This window comes from Rhinolophus ferrumequinum, chromosome 9, assembly GCF_004115265.2.
Source record: "Rhinolophus ferrumequinum isolate MPI-CBG mRhiFer1 chromosome 9, mRhiFer1_v1.p, whole genome shotgun sequence".
In the NCBI taxonomy this organism is placed as follows: Eukaryota; Metazoa; Chordata; class Mammalia; order Chiroptera; family Rhinolophidae; genus Rhinolophus; species Rhinolophus ferrumequinum.
Window position 1 is genome coordinate 37775669 of NC_046292.1, and position 27306 is coordinate 37802974.

General features: G+C 36.5%; 1 protein-coding gene across 1 annotated transcript in view; it reads left to right on the forward strand.

Moving 5' to 3' along the window:
* Positions 1-27306, forward strand: part of ZYG11A (zyg-11 family member A, cell cycle regulator) — a 54966-nt gene that overhangs the window by 22414 nt on the left and 5246 nt on the right. The window contains exons 4-13 of the mRNA XM_033114184.1: positions 3317-3457; positions 5264-5440; positions 7545-7609; positions 9147-9246; positions 9345-9398; positions 15088-15249; positions 15325-15369; positions 19826-20020; positions 22333-22394; positions 23277-23374. Coding sequence (XP_032970075.1) covers positions 3317-3457; positions 5264-5440; positions 7545-7609; positions 9147-9246; positions 9345-9398; positions 15088-15249; positions 15325-15369; positions 19826-20020; positions 22333-22394; positions 23277-23374 — 1099 coding nt within the window. The remainder of the gene's footprint in view (positions 1-3316; positions 3458-5263; positions 5441-7544; positions 7610-9146; positions 9247-9344; positions 9399-15087; positions 15250-15324; positions 15370-19825; positions 20021-22332; positions 22395-23276; positions 23375-27306) is intronic.

Genomic DNA, 27306 nt, shown 5'->3' on the forward strand with positions numbered 1-27306 from the left:
CTGATGCGTCCAGGAAAAACACAGTGTTCCCCAATATTCACCAATCAAATTAAAACAGAAACAAAATATCACTAGCTTTTGTAATTGTGCATGTATTTACCTTTATTGGAAGTCTTTATTTCTTCATATGTCTTCTTGTTATTTAGTGTTTCTTGCTTTCATCCTGAAGGACTCCCTTGAGCATTTCTTGCAGGGCAAGGCTAGTGGTAATGAACTTCCTCAGCTTTTCTTTATCTTGATTTCTCCATCACTTTTGAAGGATGGTTGTGCTGGATGTAGGATTCTTGCTTTACAGATTTTTCTTTTAACAGTTTGAATATATCAGCCCGCTCTTTTCTGGCCTCCAAAGTTTCTGATGAGAAATCTACAGATAATATTATTGAGGATCCCTTGTATGTGATTATTTGTTTTTTTTCTTGCTGCTTCCATGATTCTTTCATTGTCTTTGGCCTTTAAAAGTTTGGTGATAACGTGGCACAATATGAGTCTTCTTGAGTTCATCTTAACTTGGAGTCTTTTGAGTTTGTATGGTTATATTCATTCTTTTCTATCAATTTGAGAAGTTTTCAGCAACTTTTTCTTCAAACATTCCCTCTGTCCCTTTTTCTCTTCTTCTTTTGGGATTCTCAACAATGTGTATTTTGGTATACCTAATGGTATCTCACACATTCCTCAGGCTCTAATCTTTTCTTCCCAGTCATTTTGCTTTCTGTTTCTCCATCTCAATAATTTTCACTGTCCTACCCTCAAGTTTGTTGATTCATTCTTTTGCTTGCTCAAAACTGCCTTTGAATCCCTCTAGTGAATTTTTCATTGCAGTTAATATACTTTTCAGCTGCAGCATTTTTTATTTCTTTTTTAGGCTTTTTATATTTATTTTTCTCTTGTTCATATGTCATTTTCTTGATTTTTGTCTACATCTCACTTTAGTTCTTTGAACATCTTTAAAACAATTGTTTGAAGTCTTTGTGTAGCATATCTGCTACCAGGTCTTTTATAGGGACAGTTTCTATTCATTTTTTTTTCTTTGAATGGGCCCTACGTTCTTATTTCTTTGTATGCCTTGTGACTTTGTTGTTGAAAGATGGACATTTGAAACTAGTAATATGATGACTCTGGAAATCAGATTCTCTCCCTTCCCCTGGGTTTGCTGTTTAGTTATTGTTTTTTTGATCTGTGCTGAGGATCAGCCCAAGGTATAAACTTTTTCAGGTCTTTTCTGAGTTTTTTCCTGGGACTGTGTAGTTACATTAGAATTTTCTTTGTATGTGTAGTTTTTTGAATGTCTTAGTCTTTAATGCCTGGCTCCCCAAATGAGGAAAAGAGGAAAATGAAGACTGGGGCAGGGGTACTGGGGAGAAAGGGACTCAGGTCGTTTAGATCATCTGGAAGTCACTTTAGCTGTAAGGGACCTTTGAACAATCTGAGGAGGTGCAACAAAAGTGGCTGTCTACCTCTTTGCACCTGTCACCAGAAGCAGCAATCAGCTATCAGAGCCCAGATCCCCGAAGTTTGGAGGGCAGAGTCCTTTTTGCTACACTGGCTCCCATAAGCTAAGTGCAAGCTGCTCTAGAAAAATGTGCTGGTGGCTGGCGAGTGGTGGGTGCATAGTTGCTACTGTGTTAGCTGAAATTGATGGGAATGAACCACAATTTACTGTCCTGGAAGTTGCAGGCCTTTAATAAACTCCAGAGTTCCAACATAGTTATATCAGATGGATTGTCCCAATGCACCAGGTGGGGAGACAGATCTCTAATTAAATACATTAAATGCTCACCGTCTGCCCCTTTTGCCAGAGTTTGTCCAGTCATCTCTTGGTTGTATGAAATTTACCCAATAATATATTAGGTTGGTGCAAAAGTAATTGTGGTTTAAAAGGTTAATAATTGCAAAACCGCAGTTACTTTTGCATCAACCTACTGTATTTTTCAGGAAGGGTGTTTGTGTCCATATTCTCTTAATTTCTTATTCAATCTTTTATATCCTTGATATTTGAAAGTGAGCTTGGCTGGATATAAACTCTTTTATTACCTTTTCTTTCCTTGTTTCTGGAAAATGCTTTTTCACTGTTGCCTTGCTGTGTATGTTGTTGTTAAGTCCAATGACAATCTAATTCTCTGTGTAATTTACCGGACCTTTTTATGTAGAGGCCCTGAAGGTTTTATTTTTTTTATTTAATTTTTATATTGTGATATGTCTGATTTGATCTGGGTCAGTTTTCCCAGGTACTTCCTGGTTTCTTTCAATGTATTGATTTAGGTCTTTTTTTTTTTTCAGTTTCTGGAAAGTTTTCTTTGATAGTAGTTTTAATTATTTGTTCATTTGTCCTACAGATATATGTATGTTGGATGTTTGTCTTTTTCCCATGTCAATACTCAGTCTTTTTTTTGCTTAACTTTAAAAAATTTCCTTCTCTTATTTTCTTGTATTTCTTCCCCTTAGTAAAATTTTATTCAAAGCTGTCTTTCCTTGGGTACTGGGTACCTATAACTTAGTTTTTATATTTAATATAATTTTAATCAACCCTTTATCTTTTCATTGAATGTGTTTTATCATATCCCAAAATGCTTATTGAGAATATTTAATTCAGTTTAAGTGTTGTGTTAACAACTTTCTTCTGATTTGTTGTTCGTTTATAGGAAGAACTTTTCTTAGCTGAAATGTGTAGATTTGCTTTTTAAAAATTTCTTATAGGAGTTTTATATGGATTTGGTTTGAATCTTTTTATTTATTTTACATTTCTTGTTGATTTTAAAGTTTGGATAAGGAGGATACCATTATCTTCTAGACCCAAAGTCTATATGTATGTAGACTTTTTGAAATTATTACTTCAGTGGTAGCAAGGAAGAATTATATTAAATAAGTAATAAACAAGTAAAAATGCTGCTACTGAAAAAGGTTAACTACTTCTTCATTTTAGTTATTTTATATTGCCTTTTCCTGTTTTTTATTGTCTAATTTATTCTATGCTTAGAAGACATGCATTCATGGTTACTGGTTGTTTAAAGATTTACATGCTACCCATTATTCAGTTGAGGTCCTAAATGTAATATAGTTGCAGAGAGATGGTATTTGAATCTGGCTCTTAATTAATCTGTTACATTTAGCAGCATGCTTCGCCTCTTTGAACCCATGTGTAAAAATGAGATTGAGGAGAACTTTTACCTATTAGAATGATGATTGAGTGAGAACAATTTTGTAAAGCACCTGGAACATTTAACGGAACACCTGTTGGTGTTTCAAACATTTTGGGCCCCTAAAAGCCTGTTCTTGAAGATGAATGGTGAAACCTATTGGTAACATCTTTGTTTTTCAGGTTGCTGGAGGAGCCAATCTGAGTCAGATTTCAGAAGCATTGAGCCAATACAGAAATAGGTCTTGTTTTATGAAGGAAGCTCTCTACAGGCTCTTTACAGAGACTTTTTCAATGCAGGTGACCATGCCTGCTATTTTAAAGGTAACTGCACCTTAGAAAGGTAGTTTTTATTATTGCTTCTTACTTGGTTCAATTAAAGTAGTTCCCTAGACACATTGAAAACAGTAACTTACATGCCTTATTCTAGGTACCCTCGTAAAGAAAAGAAAACAGTGTTAGGCTTAACTGCTAGATCATCTCTCATTTTGAACATCGGAATCAATTTGAATTATCCAGTGGTCTGAGAAAAGGATACTAGGACCATTATACTGTTTTGCCTGAAACAGGACTGATATGTTTATAAACATGAATTCACTTTGCTCTGAATGTTGTCTTTTATTCTTTCAGTCTTTAAATCTAACATCTGGTTTTTTGAAATAAACAATAATGGTATCCAATAAGAACAGAACAAAATAAAACAAAATAATAATAATTAGCCAGATCTCCCATTTTAAAAGTATTTTGTGAATGAATATTGATAGGGCCAAACTTTGCATTGGTTTATGGCAGGGTGAATTTATTTGAAATGTAATTGGAAGTATTAAGTGATTTGGGAAAGAAATTGGCAATTACTTAAAATTAAATGTGACATGAAAATGAAAAGTCTTAAAGTCACCTCATCTTTATTATTTGCAATTCTTTGTAATCCCTTAAAAATAGGGCTATTTCTGTACCATGGGAAATTAGATTTATTCATAACATAAAAGCAATGCTGTATAAAGAAAAAACTCTGGACCTTTGTTTCCCATCTGTAATGAGGAGATTGAATTAAGTGTTCTAAAAGTCCTTTTCATATCTAAGATTCTGTGATTTTTGAAAATCATGTTTCGTTTGGGTTCTATGTACTTAAATTGCAGGTCATGGCAATTCAATGAAATCCTAACAGTAGTTTAACAATATAGAAAAAAGCCATTTTTCATAATAGAAGTAAATATCCAGGTCTATCTGTAGGCTCCATGAGTTCATGCAGCTGTCAAAGGGAGGGGCTGTGGTCTCTTAAAATCATGGTTCACATGAGTAGCAGCAGACCTATCTCTGAGGTGAGTAGGGATGATTATCTCTATTTGATTGACAACAGATCCCATTGTCCCTGAATGGTAGAGTAGGTGTGTTCTAAGTGTAGTGCAACACCTTCATTTTACATTTATGTTCTAGGCCTTCCACAATCTGTCTTCTTGTTATCTTTCTAAAGTTACGTTTTATCACTTTTCAAATTCTTCCAAATTCCTTCCTCTCTAGGTGGAATCATCCCATCCTTTTGCTTACTTTGTGTTTTTCCCCATTACATTGCCCTTTCCTGGGAATCCTCTCTCCATTCCACCCCCACCTTTATCTGCTTCTGTCCATATCCCCGCAGAGACTTGTCTAAACGTTCTGTCGGAATGAAGCCTTTCGATTCCATACCAAAAATAATTGCTCCCTCCATAGCTACCTTAAAAAGCACTTTATTCGTAGTACTTAATGGTGCTTTTTTTCAGTTTCATGTTTTGACATCTTCACAGTGTTACTTGTTTACATGTTTCTCTTACAAGGCTTTATGCTAAGGAATTAGGGTGTAAGTGATTCATGTTTGTGTCACCTATAATGCTTACCACAATGCCTTATATGGAGTGAGGCTCAGTAAATGGTTATGAAATCACAGATGAGGAAATAGTGGTCCAGAGAAGGGAACTCACTTGACTAAAGTCATACAGCTAGTTAATGGCTGTGTTTGGATTAGAAGGTATTGCTGGTGTCCTACAAAATAAATGCTGACAATAGGGAAAATCTGTTACTATCTCAATGATCGAATATTTTAAAAAGAATGCTAATACTGTCATAAGCCACTAAAAACAAGTTCATCTTCAGCTTGTGGCTGTAGGAATGAGGAATCATCCATTGGATTTGCCAGTGCAGTTCACAGCCAGTGCGTGTGCCCTCAACTTAACACGCCAGGGCCTGGCCAGGGGCATGCCTGTTCGTCTGTTGTCAGAGGTCACCTGTCTACTTTTCAAGGCTCTGAAAAATTTCCCCCACTATCAGCAGGTAATTTAAATTGAATATTTGACTCTGCTTCTAACTTCGGGACAAATATATGAAGAATATGTTTTATTTAGTTCTGATTTTTCATCGTATCTGAAAGAATATGAGAGAATGGATAAGGAATTCATGTTTGTTGTAGAAAAAACAGGAAATACAGATAAGCAATATGGTTTAAATTTTTTAAATTTCTCAGAAACCAGTTACCCAAACCATCCATTAACATTTTGGTCCATCCTCATAGGCTTAACATCATACATGAAACTTAAATTGAATTATAGATCTAAATATAAAAGTTAAAACCATAAAACTAGAAGAAAACAGTAGGAGAAAATATTTTTGACCTTGGAGGAGGCAGTTTTCTCAGGATGCAGAAAGCACACATCATGAAAGAAAAATTAATTAGGATTTATCAAAATTAAAAGTTTGCACACACCAAAAAACATTAAAAAATGAAAAGGTAAGCCATGAGCTGGGAAGTATGTTCATTTTATATATAGGACAAAGGTCTTTTATCCAGAATATAAAGAATTCTTAATTCAGTAACACAAGACAAATCAATTTTTAAGAAAGGCAAAAAATTTGAACAGACATTTCACCAAAGAAGATATGGAGATGACAAATGAGCACATGAAAAGATGCTCTGTATCTTCAGTCATCAGGGAATTGCAAATTAAAACCACAGTGAGTTACCACTGCACAACCCCTAGATTGGCTGAAATTAAATGACTGTATTGGCAAGGGTGTGGAGCAACAGATTCTCACATATTGATGTTAAGAATGTAAAATGATACAACTACCAGTTCAACAATGTCATAGTTTTTTCTTAAATGTTAGACATAACACCTTCCAGATTACCCAGTTATTCTATCCTGAGAGAAATGAAATAATAATGTATAAAGACTTATGAATGTTCATATCTATATTCATAATTCTCCCAAACTGAAAACTTTCCAAATGTCCCACAACAGGTGAATAGATAAATTGTGATATATTCGTATAAGGGAATATTATTTGGCAATACAAATAGATGAAGTACTAAATAAAGTATATGGATGAATCTCAAAAATATGCTGTGCAAAATAAGTTGGACACAAAAGAGTAGATACTATCTGACTCCATTTATTTGAAAACTTACAATATATAATGACAGTGTAATTTTCTGGGGTTGGTGTTTGCAAGGTCAGAAGTGACTGGAAGGGGCACATTGGAACTTTGGGGTGATGGAAATAGTTTTTTCTTGATTGTGGTGGTGGGTGGTAGTGTACACAGCTGTATAAATTTGTCAATTCTAATTGAAGGGTGTACTTAAAATGGGAATTAGTGTTTAAAAATACAGTAAGAAAGGTGGTCTTACCTCATTTAAAAAATTTTTATTTCTACTGTCTCTTAAAAAGTTGGAAGATCTTTCTCAATTCAGTCTTAATTCATGCATGGCAATCATCAGTTGGAGCTGAATAATAACTGCACCTGTATGAGGGCATGAATTCTCCAGTTTGGCATAATTCCTACCACTCCTCTGTTGTTTCACACTCAACCCTCTTTACTTGTTTATGTTCAACTAGGAACTGCCTAGTTCCTATTGGCATTTGAGATTTGCTGACCCTGCCTCATATACTATACTTCTGTCATACTGGCCTACTCATGGCCCTTCAAAGAGATGTTATATTTTTCTGTTCCTATAGCTTTCCCAGGAAGCCTTCTCTTTCTTTCTTATCTGTAAAGGCCCAGTTCAGCCCCTAACAATCTTAGGTAGAAAGTAGAAGCTCTGTCATAGTTATGGGTGGTAAGGACATTTGTTATTTAGTAGGTTGACCAGGCTTCAGGTAATTGATTTGGACTGACATATAGGCAGGCCACTCTCCACATAGATCCTTGTGGGGTTCAGGGAAAGAGACCCCATCTTTTCTAAAAAAAAAAAAAGTGGAAGGATTGTTTTTTAGGCACAGGTGACAGTTTATTGGTAAGATTAAATGAAGAACTTGGAGAGGGCCAGGTACACCGTGAGCTCTCAATAAGAAAAGCTTGTTGTAGCACCTTCCAAATTCTTAGAACCTTTATTTAGAATGGAGTATACATTTGCTCAAATTTTTTCTTTATTCTTTTATAGTTACAGAAGAATTGTCTTCTCTCCTTAACCAATTCCAGGATTCTTGTGGATGTTCCATTTGACAGGCAAGTTATAAAAACTGGTCATCTGATTTTGGGGTGTTGACCTGTGTTACTCTGAGCATTGTTGGCTTTTGGGTTATTAGTTTAGCAAGGGTCTGATTAAAGCTGGGATAACATATTTGAGGAGAATGCTCTGTCGAGCCTCTTCCACTGAGGTGATTGGAAGTACCCTGCCTATAAATGTTGTATCCCAAAATCTGATTCCAGTTAAGGGCAGTGGGTGGTAAGAGCATGGGCTCTAGACAGTCAAACATACTTGGATTCAAGTTCTAGCCCTTTCATTATATTTGTACATGGGTTTCTTCATTTGTAAAATAGTGGCTCTTATGAGGATTAGGTATGGTAATGTTTGTAAAGTACTTTATCACAGTGCCTAGCTTAAGTACAAGCTGTTCTAAACATTAGTTATTCTTTTTGTTATTTTTTATCAGTAATAATTTTTTTTAAAAAATCCTCATTCTGGACTCCAGAGGGATTCTTCTTGAGGCTTTTGTAATCGCCCACATTCATGAGTTCGAAAAACCTTTATAATACCTTGTTTCCCTGAAAGTAAAACCTAGCCGGACCATCAGCTCTAATGCGTCTTTTGGAGCAAGAATTAGTATAAGATCCGGTCTTATTTTACTATAATATAACACCTGGTCTATATAATATAATTAATATAATATTAATATAATATTAATGTAATATAATAATATAATATAATATATAAATTATATGATGTAACCAATATAATATAATACTGGGTCTTAAATATTAAGTTTTGCTCCAAAAGACGCATTAGAGCTGATGGTCTGGCTAGGTCTTATTTTCGGGGAAACACGGTAGTTGCTGCCAACAGCAGGAAAATTAAGCATAGGCTCATATGAACAAAGCCTGTGATTTGTGGGTGCTGGGCTGGAGGCAAAGCCATGCTCACATCTAATTGAAATGTGTGCTTAAAATGGTACTTGACTTCTAAAAATACTATAGGGCAAGTGGTCCTCCTCATTTAAAAAAAAAGATCTATATCATATATATATATATACACATATATATATATATATATATATATATCTGCATTACCATCTTCTCTTGAAAAGTTGGAAGAGTTTTCTCAACTATCTTCATTCCTACATGGCAGCCATCAGTTGGAGCTGAGTAACAACTTCTCCTATAGAAGGGCATGAATTCTCTCTAGCTAATTGATTTGTTGGCTGTGGCATTTTAGCACTGTCTGTAATTCAGATTACAGGTCACTGCCTCTCAGGGAACTTTTCTTTTTCAGACTCACCATAGTAGAAACTGATTGCTAAAAAAATGTCTTTCTTAAATCTGCCCATTTTTCTCTGAATCCTGTGCATCTTGCTCACATTCTTATTTGCATGTTCTCTTCTTCCTCTTCTGATCTCTGGCCAAATGCTCTTGGTTTTCGTACTTGAGACTTTAGAAGTCCAAGACTACTTTTGTTACAGGGTTTGGGGGGAAGGGGCTAAGAGATTTCTTCTGTCCTCATATATAGTTTTGCAGAATTTATTGTGAGAAAAATACTATTTTTCAGGTTTGATGCTGCCAAGTTTGTTATGAGTTGGCTCTGTAAGCATGAAAACCCCAAGATGCAAACAATGGCAGTGAGCATCACTTCTATTCTAGCCTTGCAGGTATGTGATTGCTAAGGGCAAGATCTCTCTCCCCTTAGTCTTGATGGAGCTTTGATGGAGATCTACTATTTCACTTTTGGCTCTTTGTTTGCTTATAGCTCTCCCCTGAGCAAACTGTACAACTTAAAGAAGAGCTCTTCATGGCAGTTAAAGTAAGTTGATCGTCACTTTTATAACCTTTTTTTTTCAATAAAAGTAATTTATGAACATAGTTTTAAAAATCAAATTATTCTAAAAGGCCTATAAAATGAAAAATCTGTAAGACCTGCTCCCCAGAAGAAGTTACTCTCTACTATTACAGCTATTTCTTGTGATATTTACCTCCCCATCTCTATATACAATGCTTAAAACTGCAAATTTTTTTTGCAATTTCTTGATTTATCAGGTTTAGATGTTATCTAGTGATTCTGTTGCTATGGAAAATAAGAGTTTGGCTTTCCTACATATATCTCTACAAATTCCCTCCCCTCTCCACCCCCAGCAAACTTATATCACAATTTTAATAAATCAGTAATCAGTGTTTATTCTCATTGCCTTTGTATGTTCTTCTTTTGAGTTGCTGGCTTTTTTGTAATATAGGATTTTTTTATATAAACTTTTTTTTTTAAAGATTTTTTTATCGGGGAAGGGGAATAGGACAGGAACAGTTTGTACTTCTGGGACTTTTTCCAAGTCAAGCTGTTGTCCTTTCAATCTTAGTTGTGGAGAGTGCAACTCAGTTCCAGGTCCAGTTGCCGTTGTTAGTTGCAGGGGGCGCAGCCCACCATCCCTTGCGGCAACCGGCAACCTTTGGTTGAGAGCCTGCACTCCAACCAACTGAGCCATCTGGATGCTCAGCGGCAGTTCACTGACCTCATTCTAGTTGCGGAGGGCGCAGCTCGTTGGCCCATGTGGGAGTCGAACTGGCAGCCCCATTGCCCAGAACTCGTGCTCTAACCAACTGAGCCACCCATCGGCCCCTCTTTACATGAACTTTTGAATGATGTGAGATGCATGTATTTTTCTCCAGTGGGCTATTTGTCTGTTTTTACTTTATTTATAGGTTTTTTTGCCATACAATAATTAAAATTTTTTATGTGGTTGAATTTTTTCTTTTATGCTTTGCAATTGATAGCACACTTTGATTATTTTCTTAAATACTTCATTTTTTATTTTTTTATTTTTTTTTATTGGAGAACAGTGTGTTTCTCCAGGGCCCATCAGCTCCAAGCTTCAATCTAGTTGTGGAGGGCGCAGCTCAGCTCCAAGTCCAGTCACCGTTTTCAATCTTAGTTGCAGGGAGCGCAGCCCACCATCCCATGCAGAAATTGAACTGGCAACATTGTTAAGAGCTGGCGCTCTAACCAACTGAGCCATCCGGTTGCCCCTAAATACCTCATTTTTTAAATATTTGGTTTCTTTTTTTTCTTTTACATGTAAATCTTTGATTTGGAATTTTTTTCAGATATAGGCGTCTATTTTTTCTTCTCAGTGTCTGCCCAGTTGCCTTTGTATCCTGTATTGAATAATTTATCTTTTCTCTGCTGTTATACATTGCCATCTTTATCATATATTAAATTCTCATATATATTTTACATCTATTTCTGGACTTCATTCTGTTTCATTAATTTGTATGTCTTGTTACATGTTGGTGTCATGCTTTTTATTTACCAGTTTTATAAATTCTCTGATAGTTAAGATCTTTCTTTGGATTTTTTTTCAGTTATCCTTATGTGTTTGTTTTCTGTGTGAACACCAGAGTTGGCTTGTCTAGTTCTAAAAAAGATCTCTTTTCTTTGGGATTGTGTTAAATTTATAGATTGACTTAGAAGAATTGACATCTCTATGATATTGATTCTTCCTATCTGAGAACAATGTATGTTATTCCATTTATTCTGTCTTTCATTCCCCAGAAGTATGTGGTTGTTTTCTTCATGTTGATAGTGTATATTTCTTACATTTATTCCTAAGACTTTTACCTTTTGCTTTGCTGTTATAAGTGGAATCTTGTGAATATTTGTTATCTAGCCAGTAGGTTTGGGGGATAAAAATCAACAGTGATTTTGGATGTGTTAATTTCTGAGATGCTTGAGATGTCAAGTAGGCAGTTTGATGTATGAGTTGCAGCTCAGAGGAGTGGACAGGGCTAGAGAAATAATTTGAGTCTTCACTTCTGGTATGGAATGCAATAACCTGAGAAGTGTGGAGTATATATAGGGAAAAGAAAGGGGCTGAAATAGGTAGGTTGGAAGAGGAGGAGCCAGAACAGGAGATAGAAAAGGAGCATCCAAAATGAGTTAGAAAAGCAGGAAAGAGTGGTGTTTTAGAATCTAAGAGAAATATTTCAAGAAATATTGGGCAGTCATGTCAGGTGGTCGAGTGAGACAAGTACAGACTTGACCACTGGATTTGGCGAGACAAACCATTCGTTATCTCGCTTCTGTTATTTTCATGTAATGGTGGGACAAAACTGATTGGAACACAATGACGAGCAAATGGGAGGTGAGAAATGTAGACCACTTTTTGATATCTTTTAATGAGAAAGAAAGCAGAGAAATAAAGATGCTACATGGGCCGGTAGTATGTATGTATGTATGTATGTATGTATGTATGTATGTATGTATTGAAGATGGGTTACATTAAGACATATTTTATGCTCATGAGAATAATTTTGAGAAGAGTGAAAAATTAACGGCATAGGCAAGACAGAGGGAAATAATTTTGGTGCCAAATCTTTGTGCATGTACAGGAATTGTATATAGAGCAGAAGTAAAGATGTTGGCTTTAGAGTGGAGAAGAAAGGAAGGCAGAGTACTACATCGATGCAAGTACAAGTAGGTTGGTAGATTTTATTAGGAAGAGTAGCTATAGTTCTCAGTGAAAAATTAGATGAAGTAGTCAAATGAGAGGAGTAATAAGATGGCCACTAAAGTTGAGGACAGGAAATTATGCAATAGTAGTCTTCAGAGCAAATTCATTAAGAAATGGAGTAGGATGGCCAGGTTCAGTTGAATGGCCTTTTGAAACTTTTTGGCAGATACTGAAAGTGAGACTCAAGTACAGTCTTAATGTTCAGATGTATGGGGTGGGGCATGAAGTAGGGTTTAACAAGGTAGGAGTTTTGCCAGGATGATGTGATGGAAGAACATTGAAGTTGTGGGAATGGTAACAGGAATAGAGATAAAGATATTGATAAGAGAGGGCAAGTGCTGAAAAGAACATGGAAGAAAGAGTAGCACTAGTTTCTTAGACAAACAGTTTTAGGAAGTGGTACCAAAAGTTCAGGCTTTAGATGAAAACAAACCAGGTTTTCAGTCACTAGCCATATGACTTGAGATAATTTACGTATCTCCTCTGTGCCTCAGATTCACCTGAAAAACTGGCATCATCTGAAAAATAGGCATCTGTCATAGGAGTAGTATTTCACAGTTATTTTCATTAAATTAGTTTCATGAAGATAAAATATGTAAAGCAGTGAACCATGATCTTGGCCCCAGTTGTTACTTTCAAGGTCAGCCTTACTTCCCCTGCTCCCTCCCTTGCCTTACCGCCATTCACCCTATTGGCTGTCTAGATAATTGCTACTAGTGTTGTGTGCCCCTCTTATTTTCTCTTGACTCACACAGCTTTATTTTTGCGATGAACTCTCTTGATACATTCTCTCCTGGTTGGGTAAAATATTTGAGATGGTCTCATTCCTTCTGAAAACGGACATATTCTGATTTGTTTAGTGTCATTATAAGGTTATGTATCTTTTAATTAGCTGGTTACATGAAAATGGCTGTCTTTTTCCTCTCACATGATAATCTAATGCTGGAAAGAAAGCATAAATACTAACTTGTGTCCAGAAATATTCTGATCTGAAATGATATGTTGGAATCTCTGTAAAGAGAGCCAATGGTTGCTTCAAAGTATTAGGACATATGGTTATAATATTATTGTTATCCTCTAGCCATATTGACCTGCTCAGGGGCCTAAAACAGCAAACTTTTTCTTTGTCTGACATGTTCTTTCCCTCACCCTTACCCTACCCCCTCTCTTTCCCTATGTCCCCATTCCTTGCTTGGCTGGTTTATCCTTTTTCTTCTGTCCAATTTACATATTAACCTTTGTATGGAGGCTTCTTCTCCCACCTTTTCTCAAGTAAATTCTGAGGCTTTTATGTGTTTCCCTCAGAGCATTTACCAAAACTTAAAATTACATAGTTGAGAAGAACCAACTATTTTTTTATCTGTCTTGCTTACCTGAATAAGTGCCTGATTTCCAGAAGGTACTGACTAGACATTCTCAATAAACGAATAATAGAATATCTGATATGTGCTTGACTGTGAGGTTTATTTTATTTATTTTTATTTTTTTTTATAATTTCTTTGTTCCTTACTGTTTTTTTTTCTTTTTTTTAAATTTTACTGGGGAATATTGAGGAACAATGTATTTCTCCAGGGCCCTTCGGCTTGGGCCCAGAAGTTGTTGTCCTTCAATCTAGTTGTGGAGGGTATGACTCAGCTCCAAATCCAGTCGGCATTTTCGATTGTTAGTTGCAGGGGGGCACAGCCCACCATCCCATGCGGAATTGAACCAGCAACCTTGTTGTTGCGAACTCGCACTCTAACCGGCTGAGCCATCCGGCAGCCCCTCCGGAAGCTCAGCGGCCCCTGGGTGTCTTCAATCTAGTTGTGGAGGGTGCAGCTCACTGGCCCATGTAGGAATCGAACCGGCAACCCTGTTGTTCAGAGCTCGTGCTCTAACCAACTAAGCCATCCGGCCGCCTCTATGAGGTTTTTTAATAAGCACCAATAACTATGTTAAGTGCTCATTAAACTTTCATTTTTTCCCATTAAATCTTCATAAAAATCCTAAGAGATAGGTGTTACTAATTTTATAAAGAGAAATAGATCACAAAGCTTTTAAGTGGTAGAACTTAGGTTTAGAACCCAGGTTTGATTCTAAAGCTATTTATTTATTTATTTATTAGTTTATTTATTTCAGGTGTACAAAACAATGTAATAGTTAGACATTTACACCCCTCACAAAGTGATAACCCCCTCTCCTAATCTACTACGCCTCTGACATCGTATACAGCTATTACAATTCCACTGACTCTATTCCCTGTACTTTACTTCACATCCTTTGACTATACATTAAATTATTGTTTAATATATAATTATTCAGCTTCAGCTTCAGGTGTATATTGCAGTGGTCAAGAATCTACACCATCCTTAAAGTGGTCTCCCTAATAAGACGTGCCCATCTGACACCCTACAAAATCTTTACAACATTATTGATTATAGTCCCCAAACTGTCTTTCATATCGCCGTGGCAACATTGTAGTTACCAATTTATGCTAATTCCTTCCCCTTCTCCCTCATCCTCACCCCTCCCATCTCACAACCATCAGTTTTTCCTCTATATCTCTGAGACTATTTCTGTTTACTTTGCTCATTTATTCAGCTCTTTAGATTCCACATATAAATGAGAACATATGGAATCTGTCTTTCTCCTTCTGACTTATTTCACTTAGCATAATGTTCTCTAGGTCTATCCCTATCATTGCAAATGGTAAGATTTCATTCTTTATAGCTGAGTAATACTCCATTGTATAAATGTATCACAGTTTCTTAATCCAGTCATCTACTGATCGGCATTTCAGTTGTTTCCAAGTCTTGGCTATTGTCAATAGGGGTGCATATATTTTTTCGAATTAGCGTCTTGGATTTCTCTGGATAAATACCTAAGAGTGGAATTGCTGCATCATACGGTAGTTCCATTTCCAGTCTAAAGCTTTTCTTAACTATTGCTTTCCCTTTACTGGAAGTGAGTTAGTCATTAGGGCATCTAACTCCCTGTCTCTTTGGTTTCTAGGAACTTCTAGCAATAGTAAAACAAAAGACTACTGAGAATTTAGATGATGTCACCTTCTTGTTTACCTTGAAAGCACTTTGGAATCTTACAGATGAGTCTCCAGCTGCCTGCAAGCACTTTATTGAAAATGAAGGATTGGCAATCTTCATCCAAGTCTTGGAGGTGGGAAAACAGGATTGAGTTTATATGTAAAGTTCTTTTCTCCGTGATAAAGTAACCTGTATATTCTTTTGACAGACTTTTTCAGAGTCAGCAATACAAAGCAAAGTACTTGGTCTTTTGGTAAGGTGAATTATTTTGTATCAATTCTAATTACTTGAAAAAATAATAATAAAACTAACACTTAGGTAGTACCTACTATATGCTAGGCACTTTTGTAAGCAATTGACATGTATTAACTCATTTAATCTTCATATCATCCTTATAAAGTAAATACCATTATATATTAGTCATCTATTGCTGTGAACATACTACAGCTTAAAACAGCAGTCTTTTTATTTACTTAGGAATCTGTGGGTCAACAGTTTGAACTCAGATCAGCTGTACCGTTCTGCTGGTCTGGTGGAGTTACTCGTATACTGCAGTCATCTGGTAGATCATTAGGGCTAGATGCTGTAAGATGGCCTGACACATCTGACAGTTGGTGCAGCTGGGCCTTGTATCTCCGTAGGTATCTTCACTTCGTAGTTTCAGGAGCAATAGTAGGCAAGTCCCACTGTACAAGTGCTTCTTAAACCTCTGCATATGTCACATTTTCTAATGTTTCTTTGGCCAAAGCAGGTTACGTGGGCTGGGGTGTTTTCCAACAACCACTTCTCCAACTAACACCCACTGGGTGTCCTGCAGTTCGATTCAATTCTGGCACCAACTGCCTGAAGTTAGTGTCAGATCCCACAAGTTAAACGGCTCAGTTTCATAGCACCGCCCTTACTTCAGTTGCCAATCATAAGTTCTGGGCCACCTGTACTTCTGACTGACTGACTGATTATAAATTGAGGTTTCCATGACCCCCTCCTTAGGTTGATAATTTGTTAGAATGGTTCACAGAATTCAGGAAGGCATTTTACTTGGCTATTACCAATTTATTATAAAGGTACAACTCAGAAACAGTCATATGGAAGAGATGCATAGGGCAAGGAAGGAGGGGTGTGCATAGAGCTTCTGTGCCCTCACTCTGGGCACACCACTCTCCCGGCACCTGCATGTGTTCACCAACCCAGGAGTTCTCTAAACCCCATCATTTAGGGGTTTTTATGGAAGTTTCATCACATAGGCATGATTGATTATTAATTCAATCTTTAGCCCCTCTCCTTTTCCCCAGAGTTTGGGGGTGGGGTTGAAAGTTTCAGGCTTCCAATCAGGGTTTGTGCTTTGTGGCATCCACCCGCCATCCTGCATATGCTGTTATCACCCCTGTCAGGGAATTCCAAGGGATTGAAGAGCTCTGTGTCAGTAACTGGGGACAAAGACCAAATAGATATTTCTTAATATATCCATGATTAAGCCCAGATTAGAGGAGGTGGCCATCCCTTAATGGGAGGAGCAGCAAAGTCACATTGCTAAGGGGCCTATACACAAGGATAGGGAAAATTGTGTTTTGTACTCTAACATACATTATCTACATTTTATAGACATAGAACCGGAGGCGCAAATGTGCCATTTACCCTACGTTACCAAACTCAGGCAGTCAGGCTCCAGACCCTCTGATAAGCACTTCACTATACTTCCTCTTTAACAACACAGTCTGTTTTTTAGACATTTCTTTGTTTATACTTCTACACTGAGAAATGTCTTTTTTTCCTAAAGATAAAGGTGAAGACTGACAAACAGTAATGAAGATGTACTATGAGCCCCTGAAGTTTGTCATGTTGCTTTCCCCACCGATGCATGAAATATATCTAGTTAACGGTGCTTATAATGTTGGGGAGGTGGTGTTAGACATAAGAGGTCGGACAATTAAGTTCACGAACTCATCCTAGAAAAAGTGCTGCATGCCTCATTGCTGAATATCACTATGGTCACCTTCAAAGTACTCCCCTTGGGAAGCTGTGCATCGATGCCAGCGCCTAGTCCACCCTTCAAAGCAATTTTGGAACTCTTTCTGGAATGGACATCAGAGCTGTCAGCGTATTACCCTTGATGTCCTGAATGTCATCAAAATGTCTTCCTTTCAGTATTTCCTTTATCTTCGGGTAAAGAAAGAAGTCACTGGGGGCCAGATCAGGTGACTAGGGGGGGTGTTCCAATACAGTTATTTGTTTACTGGATAAAAACTCCCTCACAGACAGTGCTGTGTGAGCTGGTGCATTGTTGTGATGCAAGAGCCATGAATTGTTGGTGAAAAGTTCAGGTCGTCTAACTTTTTCATACAGTCTTTTCAGCACTTCCAAATAGTAAACTTGGTTAACTATTTGTCCTGTTGGTACAAATTCATAATGAATAATACCTGTGATATCAAAAAAGGTTAGCAACATCATTGCAACAAGTTTGCGAACTTAATTGTCAGATCTCATTTTACAAATAGCTCTCTAATTTAGGATTGACTATGGTAAGTGCTAGGAAAAAAGCACTGAGTCCAGTGGGAGCCTTTGAATTCTAGATCATGAAACCCTTGAAATCAGGAACTGTGTCTTTTCCTTTGTATCCCTAGCACCTACATAGGACTTGGAACAGAGGAGATGTGAAAGGCTTCACAGAGAGGAATACAATATTAATATTAGAAATCTGGAAGGTACAGAAAAGTAGAAGGAAGGGACAAAGAAAGTAGGGGACAAAGGTCATTTTTGGCTAGGGAATATGAGAAAATGTAATCATTTGAGAAACACTGTCATACAGAATATCTGGAATTTTGGGAGAAGGTGGGAAGAAGAAAAGCAATGGGAAATCAGTACAGAAAGGTGAATTGAATCCTCATACTGTGTTTCCCCGAAAATAAGACCGGGTCTTATTTTAGTTTTTGCTCCAAAAGACTCATTAGGGTGTGTTTTCAGGGGATGTCTTATTTTTTCATGTACAACAATCTACATTTATTCAAATACAGTCATGTCATCATCTTCTGTAACATCATTATAACATACTAAATGCGTCAGTCTGTCTGACGGTCTTAAATGGGGTTTATTTTCGGAGTAGATCTTATTTCCGGGGAAACACAGTATATATCCTATACAGTGCTAAGTATCCTTCTACTAGCCGACTTAAGAGACTTTTACTTTTTATCTTTCTGAGAGCCTCTCAGAATAAATACTACCTTCTCAGATTGTCCCTTTTCCTTCCTTCTGCTGAATGAAGAAGACCCACAATCTCCTGTAGCTCCCATCTTCTTAACATTTTGTTCCATAGACTCTTGGAAAGTATTAATAAAAGCTGATATAAAAGTAGCCTCTGCCAAGCTTACAAGAGAAATCTTAGGACTCAATTAAGGTGTTTCTCAGTTACATTAAGGATGCTGTCTATCATCTTGTCTCTTGTTTTGGGGGCTACTGTCTGAGAGACTTAATGCTGAAATCATGCTATTCAAAATGTATAGCTGGCCTTAGGGAAAATTGGGGGTTGGTTTCAAAACAGCACAATTGTCTGCATTGTGCCATATGGTTTTTTCAACATACTAGTCTGTAGTGTGTACTTTTCTGAAAGCTGCTTTAAAAGGATCAGTACCTTGACTATGTTTAACCTGTAAACCTTTGTTTTTTTCATCAGTGTGGTGGATATACCCTAAGGTGACCCACCAACGATTCCAGTCTCTTGGTGTTCATGTCTTCATGTAATCCCATCTCCTTGAATGTGGGCAGGACCTGAACTTGCTTCTAACTAATAGAATATGGCAAAAATAATAGGCTATCACTCCTGTGATTTTGTTTATACACACACACAACATAAATCCGTCTTGTTAGCAGACACTCTAGAGAGAGAGACTCTTCCTGGCTTTGAAGAAGCAAGCCTCCGTGAAGTAAGTACTTGGAGAAGGGAGAAGCCCACTTGAGAAAGAGCTGTGGGCAGCTTCTAGGAGCTGAGGGTGGCCTCCAGCAAGAAACCGAAACCATTAATCTTGCAGCCACAAGGATATGAATTCTGCCAACAGTCTAAGTGACCTTGGAAGTAGATTTCCCCACCCCGCTGGAGCCTCCACATGGGAATTCAGGCCAGCTGGCATTTTCACTGCAGCCTTGTGAGACCTCTGAGTAGAGGACTCAGTCAAGCCATGGCTGGGCTCTTGACACACAGAAACCTAGAGAAAAATGTATTGTGTTTTAAGCCACCGAGTTTGTTACGCAGCATAGAAAATGAATACAACATATAAAATAAAATACTCCCTGCCTTTCATTGTTGATGTTAAACTTGAAGCTAATATAACATATAGCAGGCCCCCAAGAACATTAAGTATTTGAGTCAGGCCTGGATTTATATTCTAGTTCAACCATGTATTAGCAGTGTGAACCTGACAAGTTAGTCTTGCTGAGTGTTAAATTTCTTTGTATGACTATTTTAAAGATTAAATGAGACAACATAGGTAAAGAAACATTTTGTCTATCCACAGTGCCTGGCACTTAGTAAGTGCTTACTCAGTGTTTTGTTATTACTGATCACCCTCATCATCAAGGAGGGGGATTGTGGGTGTTAGACTAAATAGAGAGGGAGGAGGATGGGATTGAGTGTTCTGAACACTAGGAGAGGGAGAGGAGCCAGTTCCCGACTCTCCCCTCCTTTCGGTCCCTAATACTCTGCTCCTTCTGACCTGTAGAACAACATAGCTGAAGTCAGAGAACTCTCTTCCAAGCTGGTGACTGAAGCTGTGGTGAAGCATATCAGCATCTTGCTCCATAGCAAAGAAATAGAAGTCAGCTATTTTGCTGCAGGCATCATAGCCCACCTGACATCTGACAAACGGCCCTGGATATCTTGTGATCTTCAGAGGAATGTTCTTCTCCAGGATCTGGTACAAAATCCAAAGTAATCTGTTCTTACAGAAAACCTATTTTCTAGATTATAAGAATTTTAGAAATAATGTGTTCGTTGTAGAAAATGAGAAACACAAAAAAGTATAAAGAAAATACTTTAAGTCATTTATACCGTACCACCCAAAGTTAATCTCTAATAACATTTTGTTGCATTTCTTCTGATATTTTTCTTTTATAAAGTTCTACATGCAAGCTGTTGTATATGGCTTATTCTAATTCTTTCCCACTTTCAGCTCTTTTTTTGTAGCTATTTCTTTTGATATTTACTTCCATATCTCTAAATAATATGTGTTGCTCCTACTTGACTTTGCAGTTTTAGGCATTATTTATCAGTTTTCCCACTCTGGAAAATGAAGATTCTTTTTCTCACTGTCCCTATGTACACCTTTCCCTATACTCTAAGTATAAATCTTCTTTTGGTACATTCAGACATATTCTATCCACTTGAGCTTCTCAGACGTCTTTCCCAGAGCCTTCTGTCTTTCTTTCATCTGATCTGCTTTTCTTGTATATCTGCTATACTGCTGTCATCCCATGATATTCTTTTATTATAATCCTGGGGTTCTTTTTGCCTCTCTTGTATTGGATTTCCTGATTCCTAGATTACATGCCTTCCTGGTTTTTTGTTTGTTGGTTTTGTTTTGTTTTGTTTTGTTTTTTGCTGTTTTCCCTCATTCTGTTGGATCACATCCTCAAGTAACTTCCTAAGAAAAGATGCACGAAAGAGAAAATTTGAGACCTTATTTGTTTGAAAAGCTCTTCGCATTTAGTTGATCAAATGGCTGAGTATAGAATTTTCATTTTGAAATACTTTCCCTTCAGAATTTTTAAGTCATTGCTCCATTGTCTTACTTTTCAGTATCACTGTTGAGAAGTCCCATACCATTTTTCTTTGGAAGCTTTTAAGATCTTTGTTCTCAGAATTTGGAAATCACAGTGATGTGCCTTGATGTGGGTATATTTTCATTTGTTATGTTTGGCTGCTTATGACTCTGGAAGCTCATTTCCTTCAGTTCTGGGAAATTCCTCCCTCCCTTCCTTCTTACCTTCCTACTTTCCCTCCCTCCTTTTTTTGGGATTGGTTCTATAGACTCTTCTTACCTATTTGTCTTCTTAAAATCTTTTTCAACTTCCACCCTTTCTATTGGATTTTGCATTTCTGCTATTTTTAATTTCCAAGAACTCTTTTTTTGTTCTCTAAGTGCTTTTTAAAAAATACAGTATCTTATTGTTTCATGATGGCTATATCTATTATCTCTTTAAAAGTATTAATGACAGTTTAGGATTTTGTTTTAAGTTTTTCTCTTCCTCCAAGGCCTCTGTTTCTGGCACCTTTCTTCTCCCTCCCCATTTTTGTTCCTTTATGTTACAGATTTTCTTAAACTGGATGGTGACTTCAGCTGTCCGTTCATATCTAAGAGTGGGGCTGTTTGAAAGCTGTATGTAGATGGGTGGAACTTGTTAACTGTGGGCTTCACTATAGAGTGATCTGGATTAGTTTGTGCCTCAATGTCAGTGTCTTTAGATCTTTTGGTCTGAACTGGTTGGGATTTACCTGAAGAAGAATCTATTTTCCTGATTGAAAACTATGTATAAACTTAGCTCCCAGCAGTCTGAAAGCCCACTAGAGGAAGACAGTTGGGGGCAAAGGAGTCTCTGCATTTAGTATTTAGATTTCTCACTTCAGCCTCCTGTTTTTAGCATGGTACTCCCACCGTTAATTGTTCATGGGGTTGCCCAGTACAAGAGTTTTTGTTAGGGGTGGGAGAGATCTGGGAGTGTTGATTACTTGGTACTTTCAACCACTCCTCCTGTTTTGAACGCCACCGCTATTCTCACTTCCTCAAGTTCTTGGTATGCCAAATTTTTAAGTCTCTTTGGGTTTCTGTTCAAATTGGTTTGTTTTTTAACCTTTCCCAGGGCTAGATCTATTGAATCAGTTTCATTTTACCTTCTGCTTTTTTTTTTTTTGCATGTTTGCCTTTTATTTTAAACCATTTATACTATTCTGTTCATGGGATTTAGGGAAAGTGGATGCATGCACGCTCAGTCCTCCATCTTTAAACAGATGCCCCTTTTTCATTGTTTTCCACATGACTTTATTCATATTCTACATATAATATAATATTTTGGCAAGTAAATATACCTAAATTTGAGTAATCATTCCCATATTTTGAAAAATTATGTTGTTTTATGCATATATAATTATAAATGACACGAAATAGCCTATTATGACCTTTTAAAAATGATGGAATACAATACTAGTATCCTGGTTTCTTTTTTTGTATAGTATACAACCATCCAGAATTGGCCAAGTTCAAGTTGTAAGATGACAGCATTGGTGACCTACAGGTAATTTCATGATAGTGTAGTGATTTTCTTAAAGCTTGTCCTTGGTCTGCTCACTGTGTAGAGGCCATGGTATAGTGATAAAAAATATTAGAATCAAATGGCCTTGTGTTCAAATCCTATTTTTTTGTGATACTGGGAAATCACTTTTAGGAAATCTCTGAGACTGTTTTCCTCATCTGTTAAATGAGGCTGACAGTCTACAAGATTAAGGATGAAGTGATACATATATTGAATGTATAAAGTGTGTAACACAGAATGCAATTTTTTTTATATTAAAGTTTATTGGGGTGACGATTGTTAGTAAAATTACATAGATTTCAGGTGTACAATTCTGTAATACATCATCTATATCTCACATTGTGTGTTCTCCACCCAGAGTCAGTTCTCTTTCCATCACCATATATTAGACCCCGTTTACCCTCTTCTAGAGCCCCCCACCCCCTTACCCTCTGGTAACCCCTAAACTATTGTCTATGTCTATGAGTTTTTGTTCCTTCGTTTGTCTTGTTCTTGTTGTTTTTAGTTTTATATACCACACGTCAGTGAAATCATATGGTTCTCTACATTTTCTGTCTGACTTATTTAGCTTAGTATTATAATCTCAAGATCCATCCATGTTGTCACAAATGGTACTATTTCATCTTTTCTTACTGCCAAATAGTATTCTATTGTGTATATATACCACAACTTCTTTATCCATTCATCTATCGAAGGACATTTTGGTTGTTTAGAATGCAATTTCTTAAATGCTGGCTCCCATTATATGCTCGATAATATGTCTGCCCCAGTGAGGAATTTACCCGATGGGGGAAATGTTGAAAATTATTATTATATCCCTGATGTTAGTATGAGTTCTGAATGAACATCTTTCTACCTTTGTAGATCCTTCAGGGCATTTTTCCCGCTCCTTGGCAACTTCTCTCAACCACAGGTTCAGCTCTGGGCACTATGGGCTATGTATCACGTCTGCAGTAAAAACCGTATGTATTCAAAGCATAATAGTTTTCCAGTTATTTTTCTGCATAATGATTAAGTTCAAGATGGAATTTGAAAAAATTGTTCACCTGTGTCCTGAATTTAACTCCTTTTAAAAAGAAACTGAAAAATGTTTTTATTAGTTCAAAAAATGCTACAGAATTAAAATATATTTTGGGGGTGAATGTCAGATAATATAGAAAGTGAAAGTTTGTTCTCCCACTCCTATTTCCCACAGTCAAGCACTGTTAATAATTTGATAACTGTAACTATTCTTCCAGATATTTCTGTATGCATACTATAGTTAGTATGTACTATATATGAATGTAATGTTTTTAAACAAAATGGGTTCAATCCGTCCATTCTTTTGTATAGCATGCTCTTTTCACTTAACAGTTCATCAAGAATACTCTTTCTATAGTGATATATAGATCTGCTTCTTTATAATGGTTTGTGGGAGGCTGGGGGGCCAAGAGTCAGGAGTTTCCCAGCCAGATTAAATGTTTTTCCATGTTGTGGTGTTTTGAGAATTTTTGGCTTACATCTTTTGCTAAGGGATGATTGTAAAATGTTTGGCTTTATTATTTAAAAAAAATGTAGGTTATAATTTTATACTAAAAAACCTAAGAGATAACTTTTAGAATTAAAGATTTAGCTAGTAGCAACAAAAGCATAACATATCTAAAAGTACCTTTAACAAGTAATGAGATTTATGTGCAGAAAACTATGAGAAATAAAAGCCTGAAATAATTATGAAACATACTATATTCCTAGATGGAAAGACTTAACATACAGATGTCATTTCTTTTCAACTTATGGATATAATACAATTCAAGTGAATGAGTAAGACATGAGGGATCTGAGAAATTAATCTGAAGTTAATTTGGCAGGATAAAAGGAAAGATCTGACCAACATAAAATGGTTTTTAAGAGCTTGCCCTAACACTTCTCTTCAAATTATAAACTACTATGAATGATGCTAGCATATGAATAGATACAGGCAGATCATTTGGTCAGAATGACCCTGAAACAAATTCCACTATGTTCAATTACAACAGCAGTAGCTAAATCAGCTAGAACTTAGTTGAGTACTTACTATGTGCAGGCAGTGTTGTACTCATTATGAGATTTCATTTAATCTTTACAATAACTAGAAGAGGCTGGCATTATTATTATCTGTCTATTAGAGACGAGAAAAGAAGGCACAGAGAAGTTAAATAATTGGCCCAAAGTTAAGACGGCTAGCAGCTGGCAGAGTCAAGGTTCTAACCTAGTAATTTGACTCCAGATCACCACTGGCTTCAAATTAAATTAATTAGGTTGCTCAGTATTTATTCACTATATGGATATAATTTAACCAATCTCCTTTTTTAACAATTGGACATTGTTTCCAATCTTTTCTATTGTAAACACTGGTTCAGTGAATAATGACATACGAGTATATATATGTATGTGTGTGTGTGTATATGTGAATAATGACATGTACAAGTATGTATAATACACAACACACATATATAGTAAAAATAGGGGAAAATGCATGTGTGGTAATTAAGAGAATAAATGCCAGAACCAGACTGTTCTATTCACAATTTCTTTGCCATTTTCTAACTGGGAACTTGAGCAAGTTATTTAATCTCCCTGTGCCCCAGTTTCCTCATCTGTAAAATGGGTATAAAAATACTTCATAGGATTGTTGTGAGAATTAAGTGGGTTAATATTTTTTAAGTATTTATAAAACATAGCTTGGTTCGTAGTACATAGCATTTGTTAAATAAAATACATCATTTTGCAGGTGTGTGAGTTAATCTGTGGAATATTTAGAATTCCACAAGTTATGAACATATGTGATTTTGAGCTATTGCTAACTGTCCTCCAGAGAGTTGATTACCAGTTTGCATTCCTGTGCACGATGTATGAGAGCTTGCCAATTTCCTTACATTTTTGCAAAAACACTGTTTATTTGAACTTTTTGATCTTTGCCAATCTAAGGTGAAAGTGATAGTCTCAGTTGAAATTTATTTTAAGTGAGGTTAAACCATCTTTTCTTATATTTAACAGTCATTTCTTTTTCTTTGTATTGCCTGTTGATATCCTTTGTTCAGTTTTCGTCTACTGTTTTTTGGTCTTTTTAATTTCAAGGAACTCTTTTAAATATTTTTTCCCAGCTTATTGTCTTGATTTGGTTCATTGTGTTTACAAGTCAGTCTTTCGTTTTATTGCTTCTGGATTTCAGGTCATAGTTACACTTTCTAAAATTGATGATAAAATGGATTCTCATCCATTTTCTTTTAATACGTACCCTTCCCCTATTCTCGCTATTCTTTTCTTGAGGAACATCTATTAGAAGTAGCCTGTACCTTCTCTCATTCTGTGTTATACATCTTGTAACCTTGCTTTTTTACTTATTATTTTTTTATTGCAGTATAGTTGACATACAATATTATATTAGTTTCAGATATATAACATTCTAATTCTATATTTAAATACCTTACAAAATTATCTCCACGTTAAATCTAGTAACCGTCTGTAACCATACAACGTTATTACAATATTGTTGACTATATGCCATATGCCGTATATTACATTCTCATGACTTATTTATTTTATAGCTGGAAGTTTGACTCATTTAATCCCCTTGACCTATTCCACCCAGTCCTTTGGTAACTATCAGTTTGTTCTCTGTATCTGAGTCTTTTTGGTTTGTTTGTTTTGCTTTTTAGATTCCAAGTATAGGTGAAATCATATGGTATTTGTCTTTCTCTGTCTGACTTATGTCATTTAGCATAGTGTCCTCTAGGTCCATCCATGTTGTCTCAAATGGTAAGATTTCATTCTTTTCTAAGGCTAATATTCCATTGTATCTATGTACCACATCTTTCTTTATCCATTCATCAATCAATGGGCACCTAGGTTGCTTTTTATATCTTGGCTGTTGTCAATAATGCTGCAGTGAACATAGGGGTGCATGTATCTTTTCTAATTACAGTTTTTGATTTCTTTGGATAAATAACCAGAAGTAGAATTGCTGGGTCATATATATGGTAGTTCTGCTTTTAATTTTTTGGAGCACCTCCATACTGTTTTCCCCAGTGGCTACATCAATTTATAATCTCACCAGCAGTACACAAGTGTTCTGTTTTCTCCTCATCCTCACCAACACTTGACATTTGTTGTCTTTTTGATTAGCCATTCTGACAGGTGTGAGATGATATTTCATTGTGGGTTTGATTTGCATTTCCCTGATCAGTAGTGATGTTGAGCATCTTTTCATGTGTCTGTTGGCCAGCTGTGTGTTGTCTTTGGAAAAATGTCTCTTCAGGTCCTCTATCCATTTTTAAATCAGATTGTATGATTTTTTTGTTATTGAATGGTATGAGTTCATTATATTTTTTGGTTATTAACTCTTTATTGGGTATACATTTGTATATATCTTCTCCCATTTTGTAGATTGCCTTTTTGTTATGTTGACTTTTTTTTCACTGTGCAAAAGTTTTGTAGTTTGATGTAATCCCATTTGTTTGTTTTTCCTTTTGTTTTCCTTGCCTGAGGAGACAGATCCAGAAAAATATTGCTAAGACTAAAATCAGTGAGTTTACTACCTCTATTTTCTTTGCCCCCCCTGGCCTTTTACCCCCCCCTCCCCCCCCCCCCCCCACTCCGGTTCAAGTTGTTGTTTTTCAGTCTAGTTGTGTAGGACACAGTTACACAGTTACCTGGCCCATGCTGGAGCCTTGCGCCTCCTCCCTCCCCCGCCCCAGGGTAAGTTCTTGTCTCCTTTGTCACACATTAATTGACCCTATAAGAATGTTTTCACTTCTGGGTTCTCTATTCGTTTCATTGTGTCTGTTTTTGTGCTAGTACCATACTGTTTTGGTTACTATAGATTTGTAGTGTAACTTGAAATCAGGTAGCAAGATACCTTCACCTTTGTTCTTCT